The 27,777-nt window shown below is 38.5% G+C and overlaps 1 protein-coding gene across 9 annotated transcripts in view; it reads right to left on the reverse strand.

The window, feature by feature from the left end:
• The window catches only part of ADAMTSL1 (ADAMTS like 1), an 872,819-nt gene that overhangs the window by 336,604 nt on the left and 508,438 nt on the right, over positions 1-27,777 (reverse strand). For all 9 annotated transcript variants that reach the window (XM_053205052.1, XM_053205051.1, XM_053205050.1 and 6 more), the window contains one exon: positions 5,969-6,096. In XM_053205052.1, the coding sequence (XP_053061027.1) occupies positions 5,969-6,096 (128 nt within the window). The remainder of the gene's footprint in view (positions 1-5,968; positions 6,097-27,777) is intronic.

The following is a 27,777-nucleotide window of genomic DNA, read 5'->3' on the forward strand; positions in this document are numbered from 1 at the left end:
AAACCATATATCTGATAAAGGATTAATATCTAAAATATATTAGAGACTCTTACAACACAATTGTGAAAAAACAAATAATCCAATCAAAAAATGGGCAACAAACCTGAATTGACATTTCTTAAAAGAAGAAACAGAAATGGCCAACAGGTACACGAAAAGGTGCCCAACATCACCAGTCATCAGGGAAGTGAAAATCAAAATCATAATGAGATATCTGCTCATACCTGTTAGAATGGCTATTATCAAAAAGACAAAAGTAACAAGTGTTGGCAAGGACATAAAGAAAAGGGAACCTTTGTACACTGTTGGTAGGAACAGAAAATGGTAAAACTATTATATAACAGTATGGAGGTTCCTCAAAAAATTAAAAATATAACTGCTATATGATCTAGCAATATCACTTCTGAGTATATATATCCAAAGGATATGAAATCTGGAATTTGAAAAGATATCTGCACCCATTTTCACTGCAGCATTATTCATAATAGTGAAGACATGGGAACCATCTAAATGCCACTGACAGAGGGATGGGTGAAGAAAATGTGGTATATACATACAATGGAATATTATTTAGTCTTAACAAGAAGGAAGTCCTGCCATTTGTGACATCATGGAAGAATCTGGTGGACATTATGCTAAGTGAAATAAGCCAGACAAAAAAAGACAAACACTGAATGATCTCACTTATAAGTGGAATCTAAAATAGTTAAAGTCATAAAAGCAGAGAGTAAGTATAATGGTGTTTTGCCAGGAGCAGGAGAGAAGGGAAAATGAGGAGATGTTAGTTAAAGGGTACAAAGTTTCTGTTATGCAAGATGAATCACTTTGGGAAATCTAATGTACAGTATGGTGATGATAGTTAACAATACTGTATTGTATGCTTGAAAGTTGAAACAGGGTATCTCTTAAATCTTCTCAACACATATGCACTATGTAACTATGTACATATACACAATATGTAACTATATAGGTGTGTTGGATAAATTATTTAGCTTCATGGTAGTGATCCTTCCACAATATATAAATACATTGAAACAGTAAGTTGTATACCTTAAATATATGTAGTTTTTACGTGTCAAAGATATCCCTATAAAGCAGTTTAAAAAAAAAAAAGAAAATTGAAAAGAAATAATGACTTCACAAGGGCTATTGAACTAGCCAAATAAAGAATTTTTAAATAAACAGAAAAAGACGGCCAAGAATTATAAATTCCCAGCATGGTTAGTAAAGGTTATGGACACCAAACACATTTCCAACCATTTTTTATTCTAATAAACAGGTTTATGGGATAAAACGGTTCCAAACATTCAGTCTTTCGACTTATTCTCCTCTCGAAAGGAGATCAGAGCTTAGGGGTGCAGGGGAGGACCACATCCCTCTAAGATATATGACCTGGACTATTAGAAGTCCTGGTAATACATTTAGATTAGGCTTTAACCCAGAAAGTAAAAGGAAGGCAACCACAAACTCTTAAACATCCTAAAATGTGAAATCTTTCCTAACACAATGAAAAGACTTCCTCATATAAATGACAGAGTAGTCAGACCCATTCTGAACTTGTATATCTTTCTTTTAAACAAAAACTCAAGCATTTCCAATGAAAACAAGTCTGATAACATATAACACCAGATGAAGAATAACAGATAAATCTTGCTTTGGGGTTCACTTTAGCTGAAAGTTCTAAAATGTCTTAAAACAGGTCCTATGAAACTTAATTGGATGTTTTGATAAAGATGAAATGACTTTAAAGGGAAAAAATATTTGTTTAAGAAGTCAAATCTTAATGTTAAAATTTTTCTTTTGGTATTTATTATTATATGGTGTAGAAATTACTTGCTAACTAAAGCTTATATTGCTGTAGTATCAATATTTTTATGGGAGAAAAATTGTGTTTGCAATTAAAAAATCTGAAGAGTTAGCTTAATTTCACTTAGCACAATTATTATGAAATGACAAGTTTGAATGATCTTTCCAATTACTGTGAGATAAGACTCCTTGAGGATGTTTATTTTAATTTTTCTGTATTTATATTGACAACATTCTGGCAGCCACATCCCTTTGGAACAATATCATAATCTTTTTTTAGGCACCTCCACAGTGTGATGATTTTATTTCTTGTTCATCTAATAATTTTATTCTGCTCCAAAAAATTCTATTCAACTAAAGAATTCAATGCAAAAGTTATTAACTTTAAAAAATGTTTTCATCCTTTATAAGTAAGGCTTTTGAAATAATTTTTTTATTATTATTTTTGCTACTTGAGTACATATAGGTATGACAAGCCCTTCATTTAACCAGTTGGGATTTAACAAAATATTCTTACTCCTAATGTATTAATCTATTAATCCATACTATTTATTAGTCTGGAGATTAATTGGCCTTGCAGAAGATAAAAAATGTCACAAAAGACCTTTAAGTCTTCTTCAGGCACCAATATAAAGGTTGACACCACACTTAAGAGCATCCAGCTATCTGACTCATTGCCATTTCAAATGAACTGCAGTTTACCTCTTTGACCTTGATTTTGGCACAGACCTAATACAGTGGTACATATGACGTTACACACAGTATTCTTAAGTGCCTTATGCATCTGGAACTCCTTATGGGAAAAGTTAAATTAACCGGCTGAAGACAAAGCTAGAACTCTCAGAGACAGATCTTTAGTATCAAATTTAAAACTATATGCTTAAGTAATTTAGGTCGAAGAAGGATAGTTTCCACTAAACAACACACGATCCTAGATAAATGAGAAAAACACATTTGTTAAAAATATTACTTCAGAATATCTAATGGAGGATGTGAAGAACTGGACAGAAGCAGCAGCTTCTCAAGGTAGTTGGTACATTGTCTAATTCACTTGAAATGAAGAGCCATCATAAAGTACAAGTATGCATAGTCCATTTTCTAATTAGAAAAAAAAAATAACAGCAGACGTTATGATGCAAAAATCAAAGCAGACTTAGTGATGCAAGATTAGCAATAGTTGTATTATCAGAGTTGCTCAATGAAACCTAACATAATCTTCCAGAAATTAGTAAATGTTGTAGAAAAAAAGTGTATACGGTGCCTTCCCTTATTGCTCAAACCAGGGTTGCAAGTAAAGGCAATTATCAATAGTCTAATATCAGAAATTGGGAAAATGAAGCACTGCTTACTTTCTGTGAGCCTAGAAAAAGGATGGGGGAGAAGGCAAAGGAAGGATTCTGCTCAGTATCTCCCCGGGTCAGGGCATTTTCTCCAGCACCAAGCACTGCCAGTGAGAAGGATGAGTTTTATATTTAATGCTTATTTATATTTTCACCCTGCTTTCCCTCCACTGATTTTTATTTTCCTGCACTCTTCAAAAGATCACTCAGAGAAGATGTTCTCAAACTCATAAAGTTAACCAAGCCTCTTCCCAGTCTCCCCATCCATCACAGAACATAATTAACTCCAGAAGTTGAGTAGTTGTCATTTATTCCATAAAATCTGAGTATTTTAGCTCCTTTTTACAGTTCTATCACATTTGGAACAGAGTAATTATTAGCTGACAGACTTAAAAATATCAGAGCTAAAAGTGAGAACAGGACTGGAAAATCAGTCTGGAAAATTAATTCAGCAGGTCAATGGGATTCATTTAGGCTGAATTTGAGTGCTTACCGTTACACTACAACACACATTCCAGTTACTTGTTGGGCCTCTAAGGACATATACATTCATAACCTGTGATCTTTCTCAAGAGTATAAGGTGCCCACATTAAATGTGGAGTGGAGATGAGAGAAAACCCGTTAAGTTCATTAGCCATTAAAAAATGAACAAGAGGGGCACCTGGGTGGCTCAGTCGGTTGAGCGTCCGACTTCGGCTCAGGTCATGATCTCGCGGTCTGTGAGTTCAAGCCCCGCGTGGGGTTCTGTGCTCACAGCTCAGAGCCTGGAACCTGCTTCAAATTCTGTGTCTCCCTCTCTCTCTGACCCTCCTCCATTCATGCTCTGTCTCTCTCTGTCTCAAAAATAAGTAAACACTAAAAAAAAAATTAAAAAAAAAATGAACAAGAGGGCCACAGATAACCACTCATGGTAGGTTGGTGTCCTGCCCCTCTCCCCATTGTTTTAGCTTCTTCTCCAGCCTAGTATGAGTTTACCTAATGTATTTTTTTCAATATTTGAAATTCAAATAGGGACATATAGTCTATATGTTTATAATTTTAGATTTTACATTTTACTTTGCCAATTCATTATGAGTAGATGACAGATGATATCTTCTATAGTATCTTAATAAAATCCTAACAATTGGAGCCTTAATTTACTAGGTGACAAAACTGGTAAGTGTGAATTTCACATAACTGATGTTATATGATGTTATAATATATTTGATGCTTTGCTGAATGATAGAGTTCTACCTGTGATTGTACTTATCCCTTAAGTTGCTTGTCAGTCTCTTACTCCATACAAGATTCTCACAATGTAGCATTCACATCAACGAGCCAGTATGAAAGTTCCCATACACTCCTTACCAGCTTTGTGAGATACATGTTTTGGCTCACCTCTATAGCATGTTCAAGCACGGTAATTCGAGAAAACTGTATAATAGGAACATTTCAAATCTGTACATTTTGGCTTTACTGATGTATGTTTGTTATCAGTTATATCTTGCAGTGCTATCACCATGCAGCATCATGTAGTACAGACGTAGGGAGGTTTTGATATTTGAGACGAAGAGAAGAGGTGAATCATAAAAATGAAAGGTGTAGTTTTTTCTGGTCAGCTCGGGGACCTCGTTTGTTATGACACTGGCCTCCAAAGATGACAAACAAACTTGCTAGTGGATGTAATCCAATAGCTCCATCTTCTGAGTAGAACCAAACACCATAATGGCTAAGTAACATAATTAATCCGGTTTCTTGCAAGATATGCCCTTTGCCCAGGTTTCCCAGGGTACACCATTTCCATTAGGATCTGCCTGGAACCAAAATGGTCTCTAGTTATCATGGATTCAGTGAAGGAAAATCTATCTGTCAGACCATGTGTGGGACTGGGGGGCACAGAAGAGAGTAAGACGTTGACCCTGATTTCAAGAAATTCTCTCATTAGAGTAAGCTGACATTTTTCTGAACCTGTATCTCACCACTTTGTGCTGTTTCATTATGAAAAGTCTAGAAGAATCAGCAGATATATATAGATAGATATTTTTTTCTTCTGTTCCATGTTCTATAGTATATAGTAATTTTGATCAAACCTCTTACTTGTCACATGTAACACTCTTCACTGTCAAATAAAAATCTCTCATTAAAAATATTACTATTGTACTTTGTATTTTATAGTTTGAAGAAAAATCTAGTCATAGACCACACAGATCAAGAAACAGTTCTGACTTATTATTATTTGAAGTAGACTTCCATTTTAATGCCTCAGGCCTTTACTTTCAGCTTAGAAACCATTAGCCACTCTCCACCTTCACCACTGCTCTCATTCCCATGCCAGGTTCCCAAGAAGTTTCTGTTTTCCAAACCTCCTTATATGCAAACTTCATCATTCATTGAACTGAATAATCTCAGGAAACTTCCAGACATCCAAGAAATCCAAACCAATATACCACTTATTTGCAAAGTGCTTGATAACATTGGAATCCAACATAAACTTAATATGTTGTTAATGTTAATATTGTTGCTATTCTTGTCACTAAAATTTAAGGGGATCCAAAAAGTGCCATATATTATGGTCCATTTCTACTTATAAATCAACCTTCTAGTTCTAATATGAAAATAGATAACATTTCCTCTGTAAACGAGATAAATTCTATATCACTTATCATATAAGAGTATATAAATAACCTAGCTGGAGATGCACATATTTAATTCTTTGTACCTTTCTTCCATCCAGATTTGTGTGCAACAAAATGGTCTTAATAACCCCAACCACAAAAGTATGCATTGAACCTACTACATATGGGCCTTACAAACTCCCTACCATCTGGGATGCAGGACTTACTTGTTGCTGAGGCAGCGTCTCAGAGAGTAGGAGGCCCCTCCACCACAGGTACGTGAGCATTCACTCCATGGGCCCCAAGCGTCCCACAAGCCATCCCGGTCCTCCTCAGAGCGTGCTGTCCTGGAGCTCTGTGAGGAAAAAGAGAATGATCAGTATCATGTCCCCATTGAACCCTGAAAGTGTGGGCCTTTTGTATGTCTGAATATGATAGCCTTGCTGGAGATGAAAACATTTATTAGATTCTTTCCAGTTGAATAATGTGTTTGGGGAGAGGACTATTTGAGTTTAGAGACCCTGGGCCATGACTGAAAGGAACAAGGGATCTGCATAATGGAGCAAATAGAAAAGGGGGCAAGAATAAGGAATCTGGGTGAGGGGAAGTTAAATTGAAGTCACATTTTGCACTGAAGTCATGATTTTGCCTTGGGTTCATAAGTCTACTCATCTACCTCTTTGTGAAAACAGAGAAACTTCTCTCAGAGATGCTTCTGCTCTGAGAAGCTTGTAATGTGCATATCAGCATTACCTTCCAAAATTTAACATTTTATACAATTGATAATTTTTTTAATCGAGCAACATCATTTCCAGATTTCAGACTTGTTAATTACAACAACTGCATGAAGTAACTTCAGTAATGCAGGGATTGCCTCTTGACAAATAGATCTGCTTGTTACTGAAAGGCTTCCTAGTGAAATCTGTATCTACTGTATAGAAAATTGGTATATGCGGGTCTCCATGTTGAACTTCACATTTCTCATAAGAGTCAAAGATAAAATATGTGCCATAGTTCATAGAATAATCTCTAGAGTTAGAAATTGCCTGAGTTGGATATGGATTTTACTAGGTGTCCCTGAACAATTAAATTACCACCTGCCTACACTAAAATTTCCCTTTCTATAAAATGGGGATAATATTATAACCATGATACTACATGCACACACACACACACACACACACACACATACACACTATAGAAGAAGATAAGTTAAATGAACTTAGCCTAGGATAAGTTTCAGAGTAAAGCACTAATAAATATTACCAATAATTATGTTATGATAAATCGAGAATGTCATATATACGTAATAATACAGTGGTATTAATAATAATATACGTAATAATACAGTTGTATTAGTCTGCTTAAGCTGCCATAACAAAATACCAGACTGGGTGGCTTAAAAAACAAAAATTTATTTTCTCATAGTTCTGGAAGCTGAAAGTCAGAGAACAGGGTGCCAGCATGCGTAGCTGCTGGTGTGAGCTTTTCCCTTGGGTTGCAGAAGGCAGCCTTCTTACTGTGTGCTCACACGACCTCCACTTTGTATGAGCATGGACAGACAGAGAGAAGACAGAGTAGCTCTCTGGTGTCTCTTCTTCTAAGGACATGAATCCCATCATGAGAGACCCCTTTCATGACCTTATCTAAACTGATTATCTCCCAAAGGCCTCATCTCCATATACCATCACATTGGGGGTTAGGACTTTAATGTATGAATTGCAGTGCAGGGCACAATTCAGTCCATAGCAACAGTTATACAAATAGCTAATGTGAACTGGGGCCAAATTATTTTACTGAGTAAATCAAGCACAATATTCAAACATTATAGATGGTATCTTCTCGGGGCTGCCTGGGTGGCTTAGTTGGTTAAGCCTCCGACTTTGGCTAAGGTCACGATTTCACGGTTCCTGAGTTTGAGCTCTGCATCAGGCTCTCTGTTGTCAGTGCACAGCCCACTTCAGAACCTCTGTCTCCCTCTCTCTCTGTACCCCCCCCCACCTCTCTCTCAAAAATAAACAAATATTAACAAAAAGATGGTATCTTCTTATATCAATCAAGGACATACTTCTGAAAAAATTAAAATTTCAAATTTAAATTTGGAAAAAACAAACCTGAAAGAAAATAGGCATGTTAGACAATATGACAATGTCACCTTCAGTTTTGTCTCTGAAGAGAGAGCACAGGGATGTGGAATGCCGGGAAAGGTTGGGATGTGAAGGCAACAGGAAGGTAACCTCTTACAAAGCATTGTGGGAACTTGAGATAATGTAAATGAGGTCACCAGTGTATATGAGGTCTACAATGATAACTCAGATTGTTATTGCTGTTGTTATTATTTTTATTTTTAATTACTTTCTCATGCCCTACCTAGTTATACTCAAGGTTATATCATCCACACAGGAGGGGCTCCTGAAAAAGAAGAGAACATCCTCTAGCCCTTCAGAAAACTGTTTATTTTGTAGTAATGAGCTTCTTTGTAGATCAGTTGCTATGGGGCTCTGTTGTCACACTGGCGACTCCTTGGACCTTTTAAATGTTTTTTTTAGTTTTTTTTTTATTTGAGAGAGAGAGAGAGAGAGAGAGAGAGTGAGCGCATGTGAGTGGGGAGGAGGGGCAGAAGGGGAGAGAGAGAGAGAATCCTAAGCAGGCTCCACATTTAGCACAGAGCTTGACCTGGGGCTTGATCCCACAACTCTGTGATCATGACCTGAACTGAAATCAAGAGTTGGAAGCTCAAATTGACTGAGCCATCGAGGTGCCCCTCCTTGGGCCTTTTAAAATCTGGACAAGTTAAGTCAGAAACCTCACCTCAGAGTGTTGTATCAAGGCTTATGTAAGTGATGGAAGCTTTATTTAAATTCATAAATCATTTGCAAAGGGCTAGCAAAGGCTAGCATAGTAGTAAAGAGAAGGGACTGAAGGACCTACTCAACCTGGAGTAGAATCCTGGCTCCAGAGTTTCTTAGCTGTGACCTCCTTATCCTTCAGTCTTCTAATCAGAAAATAAGGATAATAAACACTAGTATTGTGAGAATTAAAATAATCAAATATAAAAATCACGTAAGGTTGTAACAACCCAAATGTCCATCAGTGGATGAATGGATAACTGGAATGTGATATACACACACAACAAAATATTATCCAGCCTTAAAGGGATGGAAATTCTGACCCATGCTACAACATGAACGAACACTGAAGATATCATACTAAGAGAAATAAGGCAGATACAAAAGGACAAATATTGTGTGGTTCCACTTAGATGAGGTGTGCGGAGTAGCCAGATCCATAGAGACAGAAAGTAGAATGGTGGTTGCCAGGGGTAGGGGGACAGGAGGAATGGGCAATTATTTTTAATTAGTACAGAGTTCCAGTTCGGGAAAATGAAGAGATTTCTGGAGATGGATCGTGGTGATGGTTGTACAACGGTGTGAATATACTTAATGTCACTGAATATACTTAAAAATGATTAAAATGGTAAATTTTATAAATTTTATCACAATAATATATACATACACTAAGCATTAACGGCTTTTACTGATACTATTTATTGTTACCATAATTTATAAACATAGATGTACTCTGAAAGGTTACAGGAGGTACTCTGGGAAGGTACCAGTGCTTTTCCTGCTGAGTTTAGTGGAGACTCTGGACTCTTAAGGCATCATCTCCCTGAAAACTCTGACTTTCCCACAGCAGAACTTTCCAGCCACCTGCCATATTACATTTGCCTGGTGATATGATCTGTCAGTAGTTAGAGGCTCCTCTAAAATGTGGAATAGAATGGGTAACAGAAACACACTGGTTACCCCAAAGTATGTTCTTTCTAAAGGAAGCATTTACTGAGCTCCAAAGCCTGGTTTTTAGGATTAATAAAATCAACCTCTAATCAAGGCAATATGGGGCACTCTGTTTCCAGAGCTTAATTAAATACTGAAGGAGAAAAGACTCTTTGGCAATGAAGTATACATTGTCCATACACCCATTAAATTCATTCTTCAGATTTTTGAACAGTTTACTGTGCATCTTCTGGCTCCCTTTTAGTTTTCTCTGTATGACTGGAAGAAGTTCTGTTGAGAGAGTTACGGTATTTGCTGGATGCGGTAATGACTTGTGTGACAAACATACATTTGTACAATACCATGTCCCTCATTTTAGTCAAATTAAATAAGTCTGAGATGAAAAGCAAAATCACAAATGCTAGGATTCATGAAATCATTAAGAGCAAGATGAGTGATTACAAATTATGATACCATCCAGTTACTACAACCGAAAAAAATAAATACACACACAGTATTCACATGTGAACTCCATTTCCGTGTGAGATAAGAACACCAGAATGCCAAATCCTTGGGAGGTTTCCCTCTGGCTGCTCTCTGGATAAGCTGTTTTGGAAATAATATATAGTTGAGAATTTGTTTTTCTAGAGAAGTAAATTGTTCCAAACTCTGTGCTAAAGTTGTTTGGTATTTTTCACGTACCTTTTCCATCTAAAGTGAGGTTGTATCTTACCTCATCACAAGTTACAAGTTTCAGCACAACTAGACATAGGAAGAGCCCACAGTGCTCTGAAAGAGATCACACGCAGACTCAGAAGCAAGTCGTGGGCCTTTTTTCTCAAACTGGAACCATCTCCAAGGTGTCTTTTAGCAAGTGGAATAAACATAATTCATGTCAACTGAATCAATGTTTAATGTTAGAGACAGTAAAGTGATTTTCCCCCTCTTTTACTGTGCCAGATTTTTACATCTATAACCAGAAATGACAATTCAGCAATGCCTTTCAGGTCATTTAAGACCTACCAGCATTTGCTTATTATGGTTTTTAAGAAGGCCTTCAGTATAAACAACTTTTGTGCCTGGTCCAGATGGGACTCGAGCTTATTTTCTCTTATTTTGAAATGTGCATTCCTCTCCACAGTAGCATTTTGTTTTTAAAGTGTTAGCTTTGAGTTGCATCTAGCAAGAGAAAATGAGGCAAAAATAATAAGGTCTAGATAATGAGTTGCCTAAAAGCAACGATGATTGCTTCTGAAACCAAAATTCTAAGCTTTTAAAATATACCCCAGTCAATGCTTTCCAATTTGATTTCTGTCACATAAGTGTAGTGTTTCAATCTCAGTATCTCAGAAGCAAGATCATGGATGCTGTGAAACACAGTGACCAAGGGATTACCCATGACCCCCCTTCGGGGAATTGCAGCAACAGTGTCAGGTGAGATGATGGTCATTTACTATGAATTGACTGAGAACTAAAGAATGGCTATTAAATTCTGTATTTAAGCCAATGTTTCACCAGTGGACTTATCCGAAATGGTCAATACTGCATCTGATATTAAACTTGAGGGAAAAGTCCATTACAAATCCTATCTTTTTTGTAGCACTTAGTTTACTTTGTAGTTATTGGATGGGTTAAAATGGACAATCAGCACTTTTTTTGAGCCAACATTTCAGAAATCCAGTGAACACTGAGAGAAAAAAGGACTGAGTTTTGGTTCTATAATTCTTGAAAATTGAGTATTTGCCTTGAGTTATTCAATTTAGAAAAAGGCTAGCTATTTCTAGATCTCTGATGCCACATGATGACCTTTGAATGTAACATTGACGACAACTCTTCAATCAACTACTTTCTTGTAAGAAAATTCAGTAATTGATTCCCCGGGCCCATCCACCCATTGCTCTGTCCAGTTAAGAGGTGCCAAGCCTCAGTCAATGACAACGGCATGGAAGGCAGGCTGTGGCCACAGATCATCATATACGTCCTAGGAATATTAGAAGAGGATTAGAATAGCTTCCATAAATTCATCAACCTCATAATGGTGTCATTTCCTCATCATTACTGGTTTACCTAAATGTGGTTTTCACCTAATAGTTTTGCGGTTGATTTCAGAGCCAATTGCTTTAAGATCAATAACCAAGTCCCAGGTGAACAGCTTTAAACCTGAAAGCTATAAGTAGTTAAGCAGTTGGAGTAATCACATAAAGTAAGAGTTCCCTGCATCTCACCATCTAATAGATGAACCTTAGAATGACCACCTATGTACCACTTTATCCAGAAGCCTCTTTCACCGGACAGGTTATCAGGGACTTATGAACAATGTTGTAGGGTGAAGCACAAATTAGCAATCAAAAGACTCTGGAGTTCTGAGGGTGTCTGGGTGGCTCAGTCGGCCAACTGCCGGACTCGGTTTTGGCTCAGGTCATGATCTCGCAGTTCATGATTCCAAGCCCTGCAATGGGTTCCATACTAACAGTGTGGAGCCTGCTTCAAATTCTCTCTCTCTCTGCCCCTCCCCTGCTCATGCTGTCTCTCTCTCTCTCTCTCTCTCTCTCTCTCTCAAAATAAATAAACTTAAAAAAATTTTTTTAAAGATTCTGGAGTTCTATTAATATATATACAGGGGCCTTGGAAAATATTTTTTTTCTAAACGTTGTAATACGAGGTCAAGCTGTATGGAACTAAATAAAAATGGAAATAGGTCCTGAGGAAATGGGTGATAGGTTTTTGTAAACTTGAAGTTACATTATAAGCGAAGTGTTTTTCAAAATCAACAGGTCTTCAAATGTAGCAAAGTGGGTTATGGGATGAGGCAAAGAGCCCTTCTTACTATTTCAAGATCAGCAAAAAGTCACCTGAGTCTCTGGTTTTCCTCTCCTCTGCAACAGCATTTAGCTTAAGCCATCTGGAGCTGTGCATGTGACTGTACAAATGGATGTCACATCCTTCTAAATTAAAAAGAGGGGCAGCCCCCCCCGCCACCCCCCACCCCCCCCCAGTGATGAGAGGACCATTTTTCTGTGGTGAGCCCATGCAAAATGGAGAAGTCTATACACGGAAACATCCTGTCCACGTACCAAGCTTTGGAAATGAATCTGCGGATTCCATTTTTAACTCCTCTATACATATCAGGTCTCTCTAAATCTTATCTAATCTTTGGCTTCTTTAATAATTTGGAATACTGGTTCTGCCACCAACTTTACATGGTAGGGGTTGTGATTCCCTGATCTGAGAGCTTATAGATATTAAGCTGTAACTGGGCTCTTGTAAAAGTCCATTAGCTTTTTGATGTACTTTCTTAAAAAGCAGAGTGTGTGGATATTGAGGCATGCGCTTTCCCAGATATTTGCTGCTGGCTTTACTTAGGAAATTCAGATCATCTGGTTCTTATCATAGCTGCACTGCTGGGGGATATGATGAACTGCCAGTGACACAGTGCACAGTCTTTCAGAGGCCACTGCATGAAGTCTGTCCCTTGCTACCGAGGAGAAAAGTCAGTTCACGTGGTGTAAAAGATATGCAGACCTCGGAAAGATTTTGGGTACCTGTCTTCCTCTTTCTTCCACTGTGCACATGCACTCATGGGCACACCCCTTTCACATTCCTATGAGGGCACCTAATTGTACCTAAGCCTGGAGGGTTACTGGTGAGGGAAAAATGCTGGCTGGGACTTATTAAGTACCTATGTGCCAGGAAGTATGCCAGAATTTACCCAAATTATCGTATTTAATCCTCCCATTGAGCCATGTCAGTTTGGATTTTTCCCCCTTATTTTACTAACAAGTAAATTGAGGCTTAGAGAGGTTGAACAACCTCTATCATTGTGTAGAAGAAAGAACTTGGCTGTGGGTCTCAGACAGACTTTACTAGTCGTATATTGGTCAACTTGCCTTCAGCACATTGTCAGATCTCTTTGAGCAGAGTTTCTTCATCTGTAAAAGGGCAACATTGATACTTCTCTTACTAGGGTGACTGTGAAGGCTAACCAAGAGAATGTACACAAAGTACTGGATATAGTTTCTGACATGTTAGTGTTAATTATTTCATCTCTGCCACGAATATACACATCGCTCCCCTGACAAGTCACACAGTCAGTACCTGATCCAGCCAGGCTTTACACCTGTTATCTGACCACCTTTTGTTCTGCCTAGCTTCACATTCTGAACTTCCTTTCCATTTTTAAACGGTGTCTCTCAGTACATAAATTTTTTTTTTTATAGAATGACAAGAACTAATGTTGCTTTTCTTTTAAAAAATTATTATGTCCTCAGAATTGTTTCTCAATCTTGGAATAACAGCTTGGAGATAGAATTAAGACAGCTTCATTACTTTTTAGGAAACAAAAACCTGACTCTGCTCGATGTCAAATGCTTCAGTGCGATTTTCATTTCAGAGCTATGGTAACTTGATTTTTTTTGTATTCTATCCAAGGACAAGGCCAGATTACAGCTCATCTAAGAAATTGCTGCAGAAACCTCTGGGCATTTTGGAGAGCTCCACCAAACACAATTTCACAGCCAGCTGAATTAAAATCAATAATTGCTGATTTGAGCAAAGATCAGTATTCAGGAAATTTGCAACTGGTCATTGAGTGTTTTGAATCGGCTCATCTCAAGAAAAAGCATAGTAAAATATTCTATCACTGTCAGTTTCTATTACTTTAAAAGCATAAACTTGGCAAATAGAAATGCTCTGCTTTGTTTTAATACTCTGCTTTGTTTAATACATGTACATACATGTACATGTGTGTATATATCTATATAATAGAATATTATGTATGTGTATATTATATCTATATTATATATCTATAAAAAATAGATTATATATACATAAGATTATATATAGATATATAGTATCTATTATCCACATTATATATAATATATACTATATAGTGTATATTATAGATATATAGTATAGATATGATATATAGTATATATTATAGATATATAGTATAGATATGATATATAGTATATATTAGAGGTAAATAATATATATAATACATATCTATATAATATAGATAGAGCATATATTATATATAGATATATAATATTTAATATATGTTCTATAATAATATTCTTTAATTTAATAGCCTCTGAACCTAGAGGCAGCTCAGTTAAGAGCAGAAGGCTGAAACGAGTAACTCCATGTCTTTCACAAAGGAAAATCAGACAATAGGAGAATTGTATCCTGTACAAACTGTAGTAATTTTAAAAAACCACTTATGCCCAAGTTTGTGCTGACAGTCATCGCATTCTTGACCCTTTGAATTTGTGGGGATATTTCAAAGCCTTTATATTGTTTCACCTCAACTGTGAAAAAAGGTCATTTTACCTGGAATTCTGAAAATAAAGCAGTTCGTCTTGGTTGCTGTTTTTTCTATACTTCGAAAATAAAAATCTCCAGTGGAAAATAATATGCAGGCCAAGCACCAAGGAAAACAGGGAAGAATCATCTCCTGGGCTTCCACACCCCTCCACTCCCCAAAATAGGCATATTTGAAACACCCCCTGAAATGGAATTCCTTCTCCACTCTTTTTGTGGATTCCTGACTTCCTGGTGAGCCAGTTAGAAGTTTTGGTTTCCGGTTCCATCTCATCTAACTCGAGCCCTGTCCAAATTGTGACTCTAATCAGCCATAGATTCTTTCTGCAGCCCTGGCAAATTCTGCTGAAATGCATTTACAAAACATCTGTAGAACTAACGAAACATCTGAGGCTCTGGAAAGCACATGTTGGGGTTTGGAATCATGGAGAAAGAATTCCTGACAGAGAAAAGGCTCACTTTGTGACTCGTTGCGGAAACTGGAAAGTTAATAAGTTAATATGGCTTGGAGTCTGATGAACAAAAACTCAAATTGTAGTTGATAATAGAGAAGCTGGAAAAAAATGATCAGTTCTTACCAATATCAAGTCTCTGATTTTAGAACTTCCCTCACTCTTCCTTGGTTGACCATGGTGTCATCTGGGCCAACAAAAAAATGTGCTGCCTTGATTCTGAATGAAGCTTCATAGGACTTGGAGTGTCATTTAGGTTCTGTTTCTACGCTCACCATTGGGTGCTCTCTCATGTGCCATTTGGATATTGCAGGATGAGTGTTTGGAATTGAAATCTAAAACATTGTCCTTACTCAATATTACATGTTTTTTTTCTTTTCTACCTTCTTGTTTCTACTTTTGCTTGCATTCACTTCCCATATCCACAAACTATAAAAGAATGCCAAGCTCTCCACTATCTCAATATCCTGCTTAATCTGCAGTTAGTTGATATCCCATCCAGGCATTATCAATTGGCAAGAATTAGTACGGAATGAATTACATTTGAAACAAGATGTGGTAGCTCTTCAGGATTATCATTTTACACACCCATTATCTTCCCAATTAGACTGCAAATTCTTTGAGGCAGGGACTGTGCTTCCTTTGTGAGCTGCTTACAGTGATCAGTGAAATAATTATTATGCATGTCACTTAGAAGAAAGTGTAAGACATCTGGACAAATATTTCATGATGGTGAAAGGCTTTGGAAGTATGTTCTGTTTCAAATCCTAGATTACTCGTTTACTTGTCATCATTTCTCAAAAACATACGTAGGGCATGGCATAAGCATGGGGCGCGGTGGGGTATAAAAGAAGGGGAACAAAAATGGGGGCAAAGAGAGAAAGACCTGGTTCCTTAAAATTTCCAAGTGGTGTCGAATTCTGGGACTTCTTTTCTCCAGTTCAAATATGTGCCACCACCCCAGCTCTTCCACACAAATAAATGAATTTTGTCAAAAACACTACACCTGTAACTCATTCACTTTTTAAAAAGCAACAGCTATCTCAATGACCATATCTCTGAATCTTCAATTGGTAGCATTCCCCTCTGGTTTTAACCTGTAGCCATAGGTAAAAGCTTGAATAACTGGAATAGTTTCACAAGTTTTGGTATTTGACAATAAATCAAATTGAGGGTCTACTTATGGTCCTGATAATATTCTCCCATAACCAGTGTAAGGCAAATCAAGCATCCCAGCCATCCAGAAGCATCATAATTGCTTAATATAGACTTAGGCTGATAGTCTATATTTCTTCAGTGTCTATATTCCACTAGATGCTCTGGGGATAGGAAGTCTTGTAAGGAAGGCACAGATGACAACCAGCAAGTTGACTTGCTGCTCTGACATGATTGTCTCCCATCCAGATTTGCCAATTTCAACAGGTCCTTCCCTGCTTCTCAGTGTCTACCAGCAATTGTCCATCAGTCCCAGAGCTCACTACCCCATACACCTCTGCCTCCTGCTTGGTGGAGGGACTTGTTTTCTCATGAAATGTTAAGTTTTAATCCTACATGTTTATGTTTCTGCTTCTGCTCACTCCCAGGTCCAGCCTGGTGCAGCGACACCTTTCAGAGGATTTATGCTTTAGTGTGGAAGTAAGATAAACGCAAGCAATAACCAAATACTTGATGCTCAACATCTACCTTTAATCAGACACCAAACCTTATCAATTCCATTTATGAAGTGCCTTTGTTTCCATTCCTATGCTCTCCATCCTTCCCTGCACTGCCTTCATTCTGGTTCTAAGGCCTTATGCCTGGCATTTTGCAACAGGCTTCTCATCGGATGTTTTGACCTCCATCTAGTCTGTACTCCACACTGCGGCTAGTTATCTTTCGAGAACACAAAACTAGGCTGTTCGCTCTCTGCTAAGAGACTTTCTGTGGTTCCATGCCTGTAGCCGGTGGTGTCCAGTAATGGATTCCAGACGTGCTATGAGGACTGAGAAACTGTATGTGACATTCTGGGTATATGTTCGTTATTATCATACTTCTGAAAAGAGGATTCCTAGCTTTCACTGGACTCTCCAAAAAGGGTTAAGAACCACTGCGTATGGGATAAAGGCCAAATTATTAGTGTAGCACATAACACTCTTCCTAACTTGACCCTAAATCAATGTGCTAGACTCATTTCTGCTGTTCCTGGTCATGTGTGTCCTCTGCACTCTGGGGATTGGGCATTGCTGCCCTGTTGGACAAGCTGCTTGAGGACCTCTAATACTCTGTATGTGGTCCTGCTACAGCCTAGCCCTCCCTCCTCTCCATCTTCCTCGCCTCTTTTTACTTTCTCTGACTTGTGCACACCTGCTCGTGCTTTGAGATGCAGCTCTGGTGCCATCTTCCCGTGAAACATTCTCTGATCTCCAGTAGAATCAATCACTGTGTTAACTGGAACACGTTGCTAGGACTTTATACACATGGCTGTTTTAGCATTTATCAGCCACTGTGCTGTAGTCACTTGTTTACACATCCATTCCCAGGAAGGGATTGTATGTTTCTTAAGGGCCGTGACAAAGATGAATATGCCTTTGTACTCCCAGTACACCGGATATGTAATCGGCCTCTGTGCATATTCGTTGAATGAATAATTAACACAAGACAGGCTAGGACAAGTTGTAGTTGAGTGTCTAATTCATAATGGCTGTCAGCTTTTACTCTCATTCATATACATTTAGATTCTCTAAAGACAGAGGAGGAAATGTGTGTGTGTGTGTGTGTGTGTGTGTGTGTGTGTGTGTGTATACAAAACCTGCAGACAGGCAAGGGAATGAAAGAGAAAAAAAATCATATGACCCATGGAAAAGTAAAGACAGTCACATTTCTTCTTATTAGCATGTCTTTTTATGCTAACTTTAAATTTATCCAAAATGTGTAAAGGTGAAAGATGATTAACCTGTCACATCTTGCCTTAATCTGGCCTAACCCAAGTGCTAGATGCCTATCTGCCAAAGCACCCTCATCACTGAGGACACATTAGTCAGCCTTTCTGCAGGACTCAGGCAGTAATGCTTTGTGAAGACCAGTGTACCAGGAGGAGGAGGGAGGGAAGAAAGGTGGGTGAAGGGGTCCTGACTTGATTAAAAGCATAGGCTTTTACCTATAAAAAAAGACTATTTATTAAATCATATTTTCACAAAGGCAAAACTTAGCACACCAGAGATAAACACAGATCACAGAAAAATTTAATGTTGACCAGAATTAATCAGGGAAAATGATCTGATAGAAGCAGAATTCAATACAAATTTTAAAGTAAGTATTCTGGACGGGGAAGAACATGTTTCCATTAGATCCCATGTAAAAACAAATCTAAACATTTAAATTACAGAGCTCTGACATTTAAAAGAAACTAATAGAGGCAAAATACTGATATGAACTCTCAAAGGTAGGGAGTATGTGATACTTAGCCCCATACCCCTAATGTCTAACACAGGGCTTGACACAGATATCAACATTCAGTGAGTGCTTAGTGGTTAACTGATTTTTTTGGTAAGCACTTTTATTTTTAAATTATTTCAGAGAATGGACACGAGCAATACCAATGGCAAAACTTCTAAAGAGGGACAGAGGCTTAATATAGGATTCAGGTCTTAGCCATTGCACTATTTTTGACACGCTTTGACTTTGCCATTGTGGCATTTTAGGCAACTTAGCTCTCGGTGCCTCAGTTTCAGTCATTTCTACAAGAAGAAATTTTGGCCATTTTCTAAGACATCCCTAGCCAGAAAAATGTCTGTGATTCTAAACTAGACTATCTTATTTAAGCATATTTACAAATCAATTTTCTACCTTGTAAAATAAGGCATGATGTTTGCATGATTTAACTCATAGAGTTGATGTCAAGATTATTTTCAAAATAAAAGTGCTAAATTATGAAACTCTTGACCAGTACAATTGCTAAATGAAATTCAAGTAGAGATGATGCTACTGCTTCAGCTGTAAGAATTGTTTTATTAAAAAGTAACCAATTCTTTAAAGAGAGACTCTCTATTTGTGACTCCTTTTCTTTGCTAACAAAGCATCCGGAACCTCTGCCAAATCCTTAAAGTGACTTCTCAATAATGAAAGAAATGATAAATTATACTCTGTAGTATCTATAAATGTGTACTATTTAGCTTTTAAAAATCAATAAATACAAGTAAGCAAAAGTTTCCCGAACGATGAGATAAAAGTTAGTTTTGATAGTTTTTAGTTTCTTTAAAAATTGTTTTTTAAGTGTATTCATTGATTTTGCGAGAGAAAAGGGCAAGGGAAGATAGAATGGGGAGAGAGAATCATAAGCAGGCTCCAAGCTGTCAGCACAGAGCTCAATGCAGTGGGGGGGAGGGCTTGAACCCAGGAACCACGACATCATGACCTGAGTCGAAATCATGAGTCAGATGCTTAACCGACTGAACCACCCAGGCGCCACGATAGTTTTTAGTTTCTGTATTGACCTATTCCCCAACGAAGTGTTATGGAATAATGTTTTCTTCTTATAATGTTTCTACTATACTGGCTATCTGGGTAATTTTCATGACACAGTTTCTATTAGAATAAGAACTCTGTTATTGTGGTTCTCTACCGGTATAACTCATAGTGGCTATTTCTTTTAAGTATTTAGATTTACAGATATAGTTTCAATATATTAGGTTCTTTATCAAAGCAATAGAGTCAGTTGCTATGGCCTTGATATAGTTTTTGTTGTATCTATAGCAATCAGGGCAAGCATTCTCTAGTTAAATAATCATTTATTTTATAAACATAATAGTCTGTCATTTTTCTTTAATATTGTGCATAGTAAATTGATTGCAGAAGTTCCTTATTTTAAATCACTGTAAGAAAAACTTTTGTTTTCTAAAAGGATTTGTCTTTGTCAATTATAATTTGTCATTATTATCTATAAACAGTATAGACCTCCTTGTACTGAGACAGAAAATAATATTGGTGATTAGAGACATCTACACGCCAGTTTCTCTTCCTATCTCCCAGTCAAGTTCGTGAAAGGCATTTATCCCTGTACTGTTAGCATTTTTAAATCATAATTGAAAAACATCATTCAGTATTGTACATATGGGAGATAATACAATCTTCCATTCATTTGTAAATTAAATGACAATGTCAAGGAGCCATTCACAAAGCCACTTATTAAAGGTTCATTAGCATATGAAACATAATACAAGTTTTTATGATTCTTGTGAGCTCCTCTCTGACCCTCAAGGCTCAATAAGGCAGAAGCAAATACTGTTTCTCTGAGGATCTGTAAAACTTCTCTATTGCTTTCAATGTGCAAGCATTTTGAGCCTGTCATCTTTTGGTTTCCAGCAAGAATAATTCTTTCTCCCTCCGCACATTATTTAATGGTAGAAATAATATGTGTATGCAGTGCATTAACCATGTTTAGCATTGTGAAAAGTTAATAGACTGATGTCTAAAGAAATGTTATAATCGCTAAAATGCCTCAGGAATATATTAAAATGGATCCTGGCCACAGACAATATCAAGATTGCTGAGGCACACCACAGGCATCTTTTTTTTAAAGCCTGTTTTGTAATAAGCACAGAAAGTGAAGGTGCTAAATCATGGTTTACTACCCCATTTGCCTCACAGCCTCTCTGTCTCTGGTGCACGGCCTCAGAAATCAATTTCACACACGGCTGCTATCAGCATTCTTTGAGCTATAAGACTAAAGCGCTTTCTCTTCTTTTTATTAAAACCAAGCTCACTTTTATCTGAGGGCTCCTGCTTTTTGTTTTCTGCCTTTACTTTCCGCTGTGTCCGTGGTGAGAGTTAAACTGTCTCCTGCCTCCTTCTCTTTCACTTCTAAACTTCTTGAAAGGCTAATCCATGTCCAAGGCACCGCTTCCTCAATACCCCCGAATTCCTTAACGCTTTGCGATCTGGCGTCTGCCCCACCACTTGAGTGACGTGGCTCCTCTGAAATTCATCAGGATCCCGTAATTCACCACATCCCCTGGCCTTCTCTCAGACCTTGCTGGGGGATATGCTCCCCTGGCTTCTTTGGCAGTGACTACTGGCCTGTTCCTCCCCTGTCTTTTCTTACTCATCCTGACTGGTAAACGCTGGAATCCTCAGGGTTCTTTTCTCTCTCCCCTCCTATTGATCTCGCCCACTTTCCCTCCCTTGAACTGTCTTCTCTTTGTAGGTGATACACAAAAACTCCTCTTCCCTAATCTCCAGGATTCCATTTCCACTTAACCTGGATGCCTTGTTAGTACCTTAAAGTCAACATGTCCAAAACCAAACTCACTATCTGGGTCCTCAATCCTTCCTCTTAACACACTTAAATATATAAACATTTCTCTGCATCACAGAAATAATGCACCAACCTCTCTGTGCTGCACCTTATCCCACCCCCCCATCCACACACACATACCCAAACAATTGCCTGTACTATATGTTTTATTTCTGCAATGTATCTCCTTTCTGTTCCCTCTTTTCTGTGCCATCTGCTGGTACCGTAAATTGGACTTCTCTTATCATCATCTCTACATGTCACATAACTGGTGTCTCAGTGTGCTTCCAGCTTTGCCCAGGTCAGTTCCTCTGTGGCACGGCTCTCAGTGAGTCAAAACAACTGTAGATACAGTTGGAGTGGTGGTAGGGATGGGGCCTTGAGTTCCCGGTGAGGGACTGATCCTTGAGTCGGCTGACAGCTGAGCCAACGAAGGCTTTTAGCCAGCGCATGATATGATTGAAGTTTCACAGTTTCAAAGTACTTACACATATTCATTTGATCCTCATTATACTCCTATGAGGCACAAAGGTTTATGGGCATTTTATAAAAAAGGAACTACCGGGGTTGGTGGATGGAGAGTTGCTGTAAAAGATTAGAAAGAAATCCACCTTACATTGAGGAATTTCGAATCTTCATGTCTAATTAAGGATGGGTATGTTATATGGATAGAAATTAAACTTGGTTGTCAGGAGAGCAGTGGAAATAAGACCGAATACTTAATCTAACACAATAGCCATCCAGAGAGAGGAAAATAAAGAAAATAAAAAATTGGGTGACTAGTATATGCAGAAGAAGAACTATCATCAGAGTGTCTGTCTTGTCTCCTCAAATCAGACTCAGATAGGTTTTATTTTCTATCTTGTATAAAATATTTATGGTTCCCATTTTTGAATAGTTTATACATTCAAATGACTGGTAGATGATCCTTCAGATTATACAACATCCTATTGACCAGCAGGGTTCTGGGTCCCTCTATGCATTCTATATGACATTACAGGACAATCTTCACAGTATGCATCATAATTCACTCTGCTTCTCCCTCCCCCTGTCTTTCTCTCTCTCTCTCTCTCTCTCTCTCTCTCTCACACACACACACACACACACACACACACACACACACACACAGTTACAATTTACAAAATTCACATCAATTAGGAGTTATTTGAGCTGGTATAGCATCCCTAATTTAGGGAAAAGGGGCTCCTAAATTTTGTTTTATTTTGCTTTAGGTGAGGAGAGTTCTATAAAGCATCTTCAAAGATCAGAAACAAATCCCCTAACAGGTGCGAGGTGTTTAGAACCTTTAAAATATTCAATTAGATTAGTGGTTATCAACTCTGGCTACATGTTTAAATTACCTGGGAACTCAGGAAAAATGGCCAATGACTAGGCCCCTCCCCAGACCAATTGAATCTGCCTTGGGGAGAGAGGCTGGTGGCTGCCCAGCCATTTTTAGTTCTAGGTTCCTACGGTGACTGATGCAGAGGAGGGTTAGAATCCTGAATTTGGCAAGCATCTATGAGTGAATTCACAGGATGACTTTCTTCAGTCAACCTTTATCTTTTTTCTTTTTTTTTAAACAATTTTTTTAAACGTTTATTTATTTTTGAGACAGAGAGAGACAGAGTATGAACGGGGTAGGGTCAGAGAGAGAGTCAGAATCCGAAACAGGCTCCAGGCTCTGAGCTGTCAGCACAGAGCCCGATGCGGGGCTCGAACTCACAGACCACGAGATCATGACCTGAGCTGAAGTCGGCCGCTTAACTGACTGAGCCACCCAGGTGCCCCCCTTTATCTTTTTTCTGTTTGAAATTCCCTGGCTTCAGTGGGCTTCAGAACCCCTCATCTCCACCTCCCAATTAAAAGGGATCTCAGTTTTGTTTTGTTTTTTTTCTCAGCCTCTTTCTTTGAGATTGCACAGGAGACTAGTTACCAGGCAAAGCTCTCGGCTGCCTTGAAACCAGGAAAAGATGAGATTGGTTTCTTGGAGTGAGATAGAGGAATTTCAGCCTGTAGGAGGAAAGTAATAATAACTGCTGATGTTTACTGGGCACTTATTTAATGTCTGAGGTATTGTGCTAAGTATGTCTCATGAACTGTTTTGTTAAACGTCACGATAATCCTTTGAGGTACATGCTACTGTTGATTGCTGTTTTGCGGGTAAGGAAACGGAGACCAGATAAAAATAGAAAGGTCACACTGGTGGAGCCAGGATTTGAATCCAAGCAGTCCAGCTCAAGAGTTCCTGCTTGTTAACAACTACACCAATTGTCTCACACTGGGGTGTAGCAGAACCACCTGGAGCCCAGGCTCCCTGAAGGAGGAGGCGTCTGGGCCTTCGTAACTTTAGCAAGTACTCAGCTGATTCAGATACTGACCAAACATCAGGAAATACTACTCCATCTCAAGTCATTGCTTACAGTGAAGACAGCTGAGGCCTACGTATATTAAGAAGAAAGGAAGACCTAGTCAAGAGGTTGCTGTCCTGGGTATGGAAAGCTAGCTCAATATACAAACTCTCACCTTCTCAGATTGGCAAGCAAAGACAGGAATTACCTGTCTTTGGTGAATGGATGGTGAATGGGAGGGAAGGGAAGGGAAGGGAAGGGTACAAAATCATGTTTCTGCATCTGAATCTCAAGCCTAGCTTTGCTCCCACCAGTTAAATCTTGGAAAGACCCTGATACAATATACTATCGAATTCATCATGGTATAGACTGAAGTCACATTATTATTTTATGTACCATTTAGAATAAAAAAGCCACTCATGAAACTGTTAACCGCTATCAATTATGAGAGGCAACTAAGTTTCTAAAATCAGAAAAGAATTGTGTATCTTAGGATCGATGAAATACGGTACAAGCAATGAACTCTAATGAACTTGGTTCTGAAACTGTGGAAATCACTCAGCACATTGGGGAGGCTCCTGCTGGCAGAGTGCAGATAACAGAGTTCCAACAACACGGAAAATAGTCTGTACTGCAGATTTTAATAGGATTTTTTTTTTTTTTTGCTAGAAGAATTGAATACACATACACTAAAAGCAGAAGAAGTCACAGCACTCTTTAGGTTTTAGCACTCAGATTTCTTATCTGTGAAATGGGTTGTGGTACGGCTTACTGAGGTAACATATGTAAACAAACACCACAGTACGTGGCGCATAGGAGGAGACTGAAAATCGCGTTTTTCTCCCTTTGCTAAGTCTGACGACATTTTTATGTTGCTTGAAGTCTGTTTTGAGAGGAGGAAGGAAAGTAAAAGTGGTAGATGTCCAAAATCAGAATGGAAGTCAGAAGGGCCATGCGATTTACAACAAATACCTGCTGAATGCTGTTTCAAAGCATATCTACTTTATGAGGTGAGGTCAAGCCATAATCAATTTTGTACTAATACTGAGTAAAGAGCTGTGTGCACACGGGAGGCTCTTCATATTTAGAAGAAGAAGAAATTATAGTCCCACAGGACTCCCAATGCCTGACTTAAAATCCAATGCCTTTGCAATTAGACTCCTAAAGAAAAAAAATACCAAGAATGTATGTGGCATTTAACTCACACTTTAATAAAACTTGTGGGTTACTTCTTTCAGTCACATTATGTTTTTAGTATAAAATGATGAGTTTATGAACTTCAGACATGGCTTGATTATTTTCTGAGGACCACAATTAATATTTAATCAGGGCAGATAACTGAAATTTAGATCCTTAATGCTGCCTCGTCTACTGGAGTTTCAGCTGCATCCAAAGGGAACTTCACATGTGGGGCCCATATTTGATAACGTGGAGAGCTGCAAGAATGAGGGCAAAGAGATTTGCTGGCTTTCCGTGGAAAGATTCAGAACTGTGACATGAATCTGAAGAGTTGAATGGGGCATTGTTTGGGGAGGAAGCAGGTAAATAACTCACAGGGAAATACTGCAGTCTCTGAATACAATAACCACCCAAGGTACAAAAATGATGCCATCTTATGGGCTTTGTGTTCTGTGAGGGCATAAAGCTTCCAAAAAGCCAGCAAGCACCCCCTCCCCCTTTGAAATCGGCTCTATTTGGAAAGGTTCACTGAGAGTGAATAAAGGGTTAAGTTACCACAGTGTGGCAATTTCTGCAGAGAGGTTGAGCCTAGATTTCATTCTTTCCTGAGAGAGTGATGGAAAGTTCTTGACCTTTTGGGATACTGCTACATTTGTTGCTTTGGAAGGCCTTCCATAATCTGGGGGGAAAAATCTCTGAGTGTAGGCCAGAATTTTGAAAACAGGGATGCCATGAATAAAATGGTTCACTCTTTCCCACATTCATTCAGAACTTTTTAAGCACCTGCTTAGCGCCAGGCTATAGCCTGTCTGCGAAGCCATGGGACCTAAAGAGCCTAGCACACAGCTGGGGCTTTAAGAGCCTCTGAGGCCTCAAGATATAAGGCGAGGGGAGATCACAGGTTTTCCTGCAAATAGCTATGCAGCCATATAACTAGGTACATCCCTCTCTTTTCTACCACTGCTCCTGCCTTCAAGGGCCCCCCACCAGGAGACAAGCCACAGTCTTCTACAGGCCTTTAGGCCAGGCCTCTTCACTCCATGTGGCCGCTGCCGCTATCTTTCTACAACGCAACGTTGGGACAACGTTCTCGGCCACAGCGCACAAGGCCTCGCATGAGCTGGTTATGCTCCAGCCACTGGCATTTACGCACCAATCCTGCAACTCACCTTCCTTTTCTTTCCTCTGTGCCTCTACCCATGCAGGTCCCTCTGCCTAACGTGCACTCCTTCCTTCTTGTGTCTACCTGGTGGACTTTTACCGATTCCTTAAGATTCACTTTAAACACCTGTTCTTTCATGTTCACCTTCATTGACCCTCAAAGCCCAGTTACTGTCTGCTTTGCACAGAGCCTGGGAACCTCAGACAATAAACGTCAGCTTCCTTGTCTCGTGTCCTTCTTGGAGCTATGGCAGCACCTTATATCCTGCACTCAGGCTCTGTGGTATCTTTTTCGAACTTTGTCTAGAATCTGTGAGTTTTCTGGGCGAGTATGACTGTATTTTGTTTATCTCTGTGTCCCAAGGAAAGCGTCTGGCCTAGAGCAGCCCAGTCCATTGTGAAGTTTTCGGTGATACAGAAGAATTAAAAAGATACATCAGGGAAAAAAAGGATAAATCTGGATACCAGTTAGCTTTCCATAAAGCTAAATGTGTTTACTTAGATTTTCTTATGAAAGTATGGACTTAGAACTTCTGGCTCATTCAAAGAAACTTTCATTTCTTGTACTGCTGAAAACAATGGCAGAGTTCGTGCAAGAATGAACTGTGCCTGAGTCTGAATCTGTGCTCTGCCACTACTAATGTTATATGACCCCCTGTGCCTCAGTTTCCTCACCTGAAAACTGGGGAAAATGGAATATAATTGTAACCAGTCCATAATTGGTATGAATGTTAGATAGCTAGATATGTGCAAAGTGCTTCTCACACTGAAGCTAACACTATTCGTCTATGAAACTAAGGTGATAGAGGTTTATTTTTTAATGTCCTTACTAAAGAAAATGAAAAAAAATTAGAAATGTTGTATTTGCTTGCCAGACTTCCTACCTACCTGCAAAGATGTGCAAACACATCTTTATTTACTTTTGAGAAATCCAAAAGTCTGGGGAATTATTGTTTTCAGTTATGTAGAACTCAAAAACAGACACGAACCACGGGATGGGTTTCTTAAAACCGAGATCCTGGAGTCTACAGGGACATGACAGAGGTACTGGAAAATCAGAATCCCTCCCAGAAGACAACTGAGAACATGCCAGAGTGATGCCTAAAGATTTATAAAGTTCCTGCATACAAACAGTTTCTGCAGAGCAAGCTAACCCTTTTGAGGAAAAATCTACCATCATTAGGGCTCTATATGCCACTGATTGGCTTTTTATTCACTTGAATGAGGGCCTACTTTAAGCACGCTTCTAACGTGGAGAAGACAGGTGTTTATGTATCAATAAACACAGAGACAAAGTAATACATTCATTAAGCTTAGGTTTCAGTATTACTAAAAAAGAGAATTCCAGAAAATAAAAAAAGCATAACTCAAAGAGGTGACCTTAAGTATAAATCTGTAGAGTTTTAGAGTTTTTCTACACATTCTTTCTTGAATCACAATAAATAATGAATTAATGTGTCTATTTCTTTAGGCAGAGACCCCCTTACATCAGCAAGAGTTAAATACACAGTTTAAAGAAAATAA

This window comes from Acinonyx jubatus, chromosome D4 (genome assembly GCF_027475565.1).
Source record: "Acinonyx jubatus isolate Ajub_Pintada_27869175 chromosome D4, VMU_Ajub_asm_v1.0, whole genome shotgun sequence".
NCBI lineage: Eukaryota > Metazoa > Chordata > Mammalia > Carnivora > Felidae > Acinonyx > Acinonyx jubatus.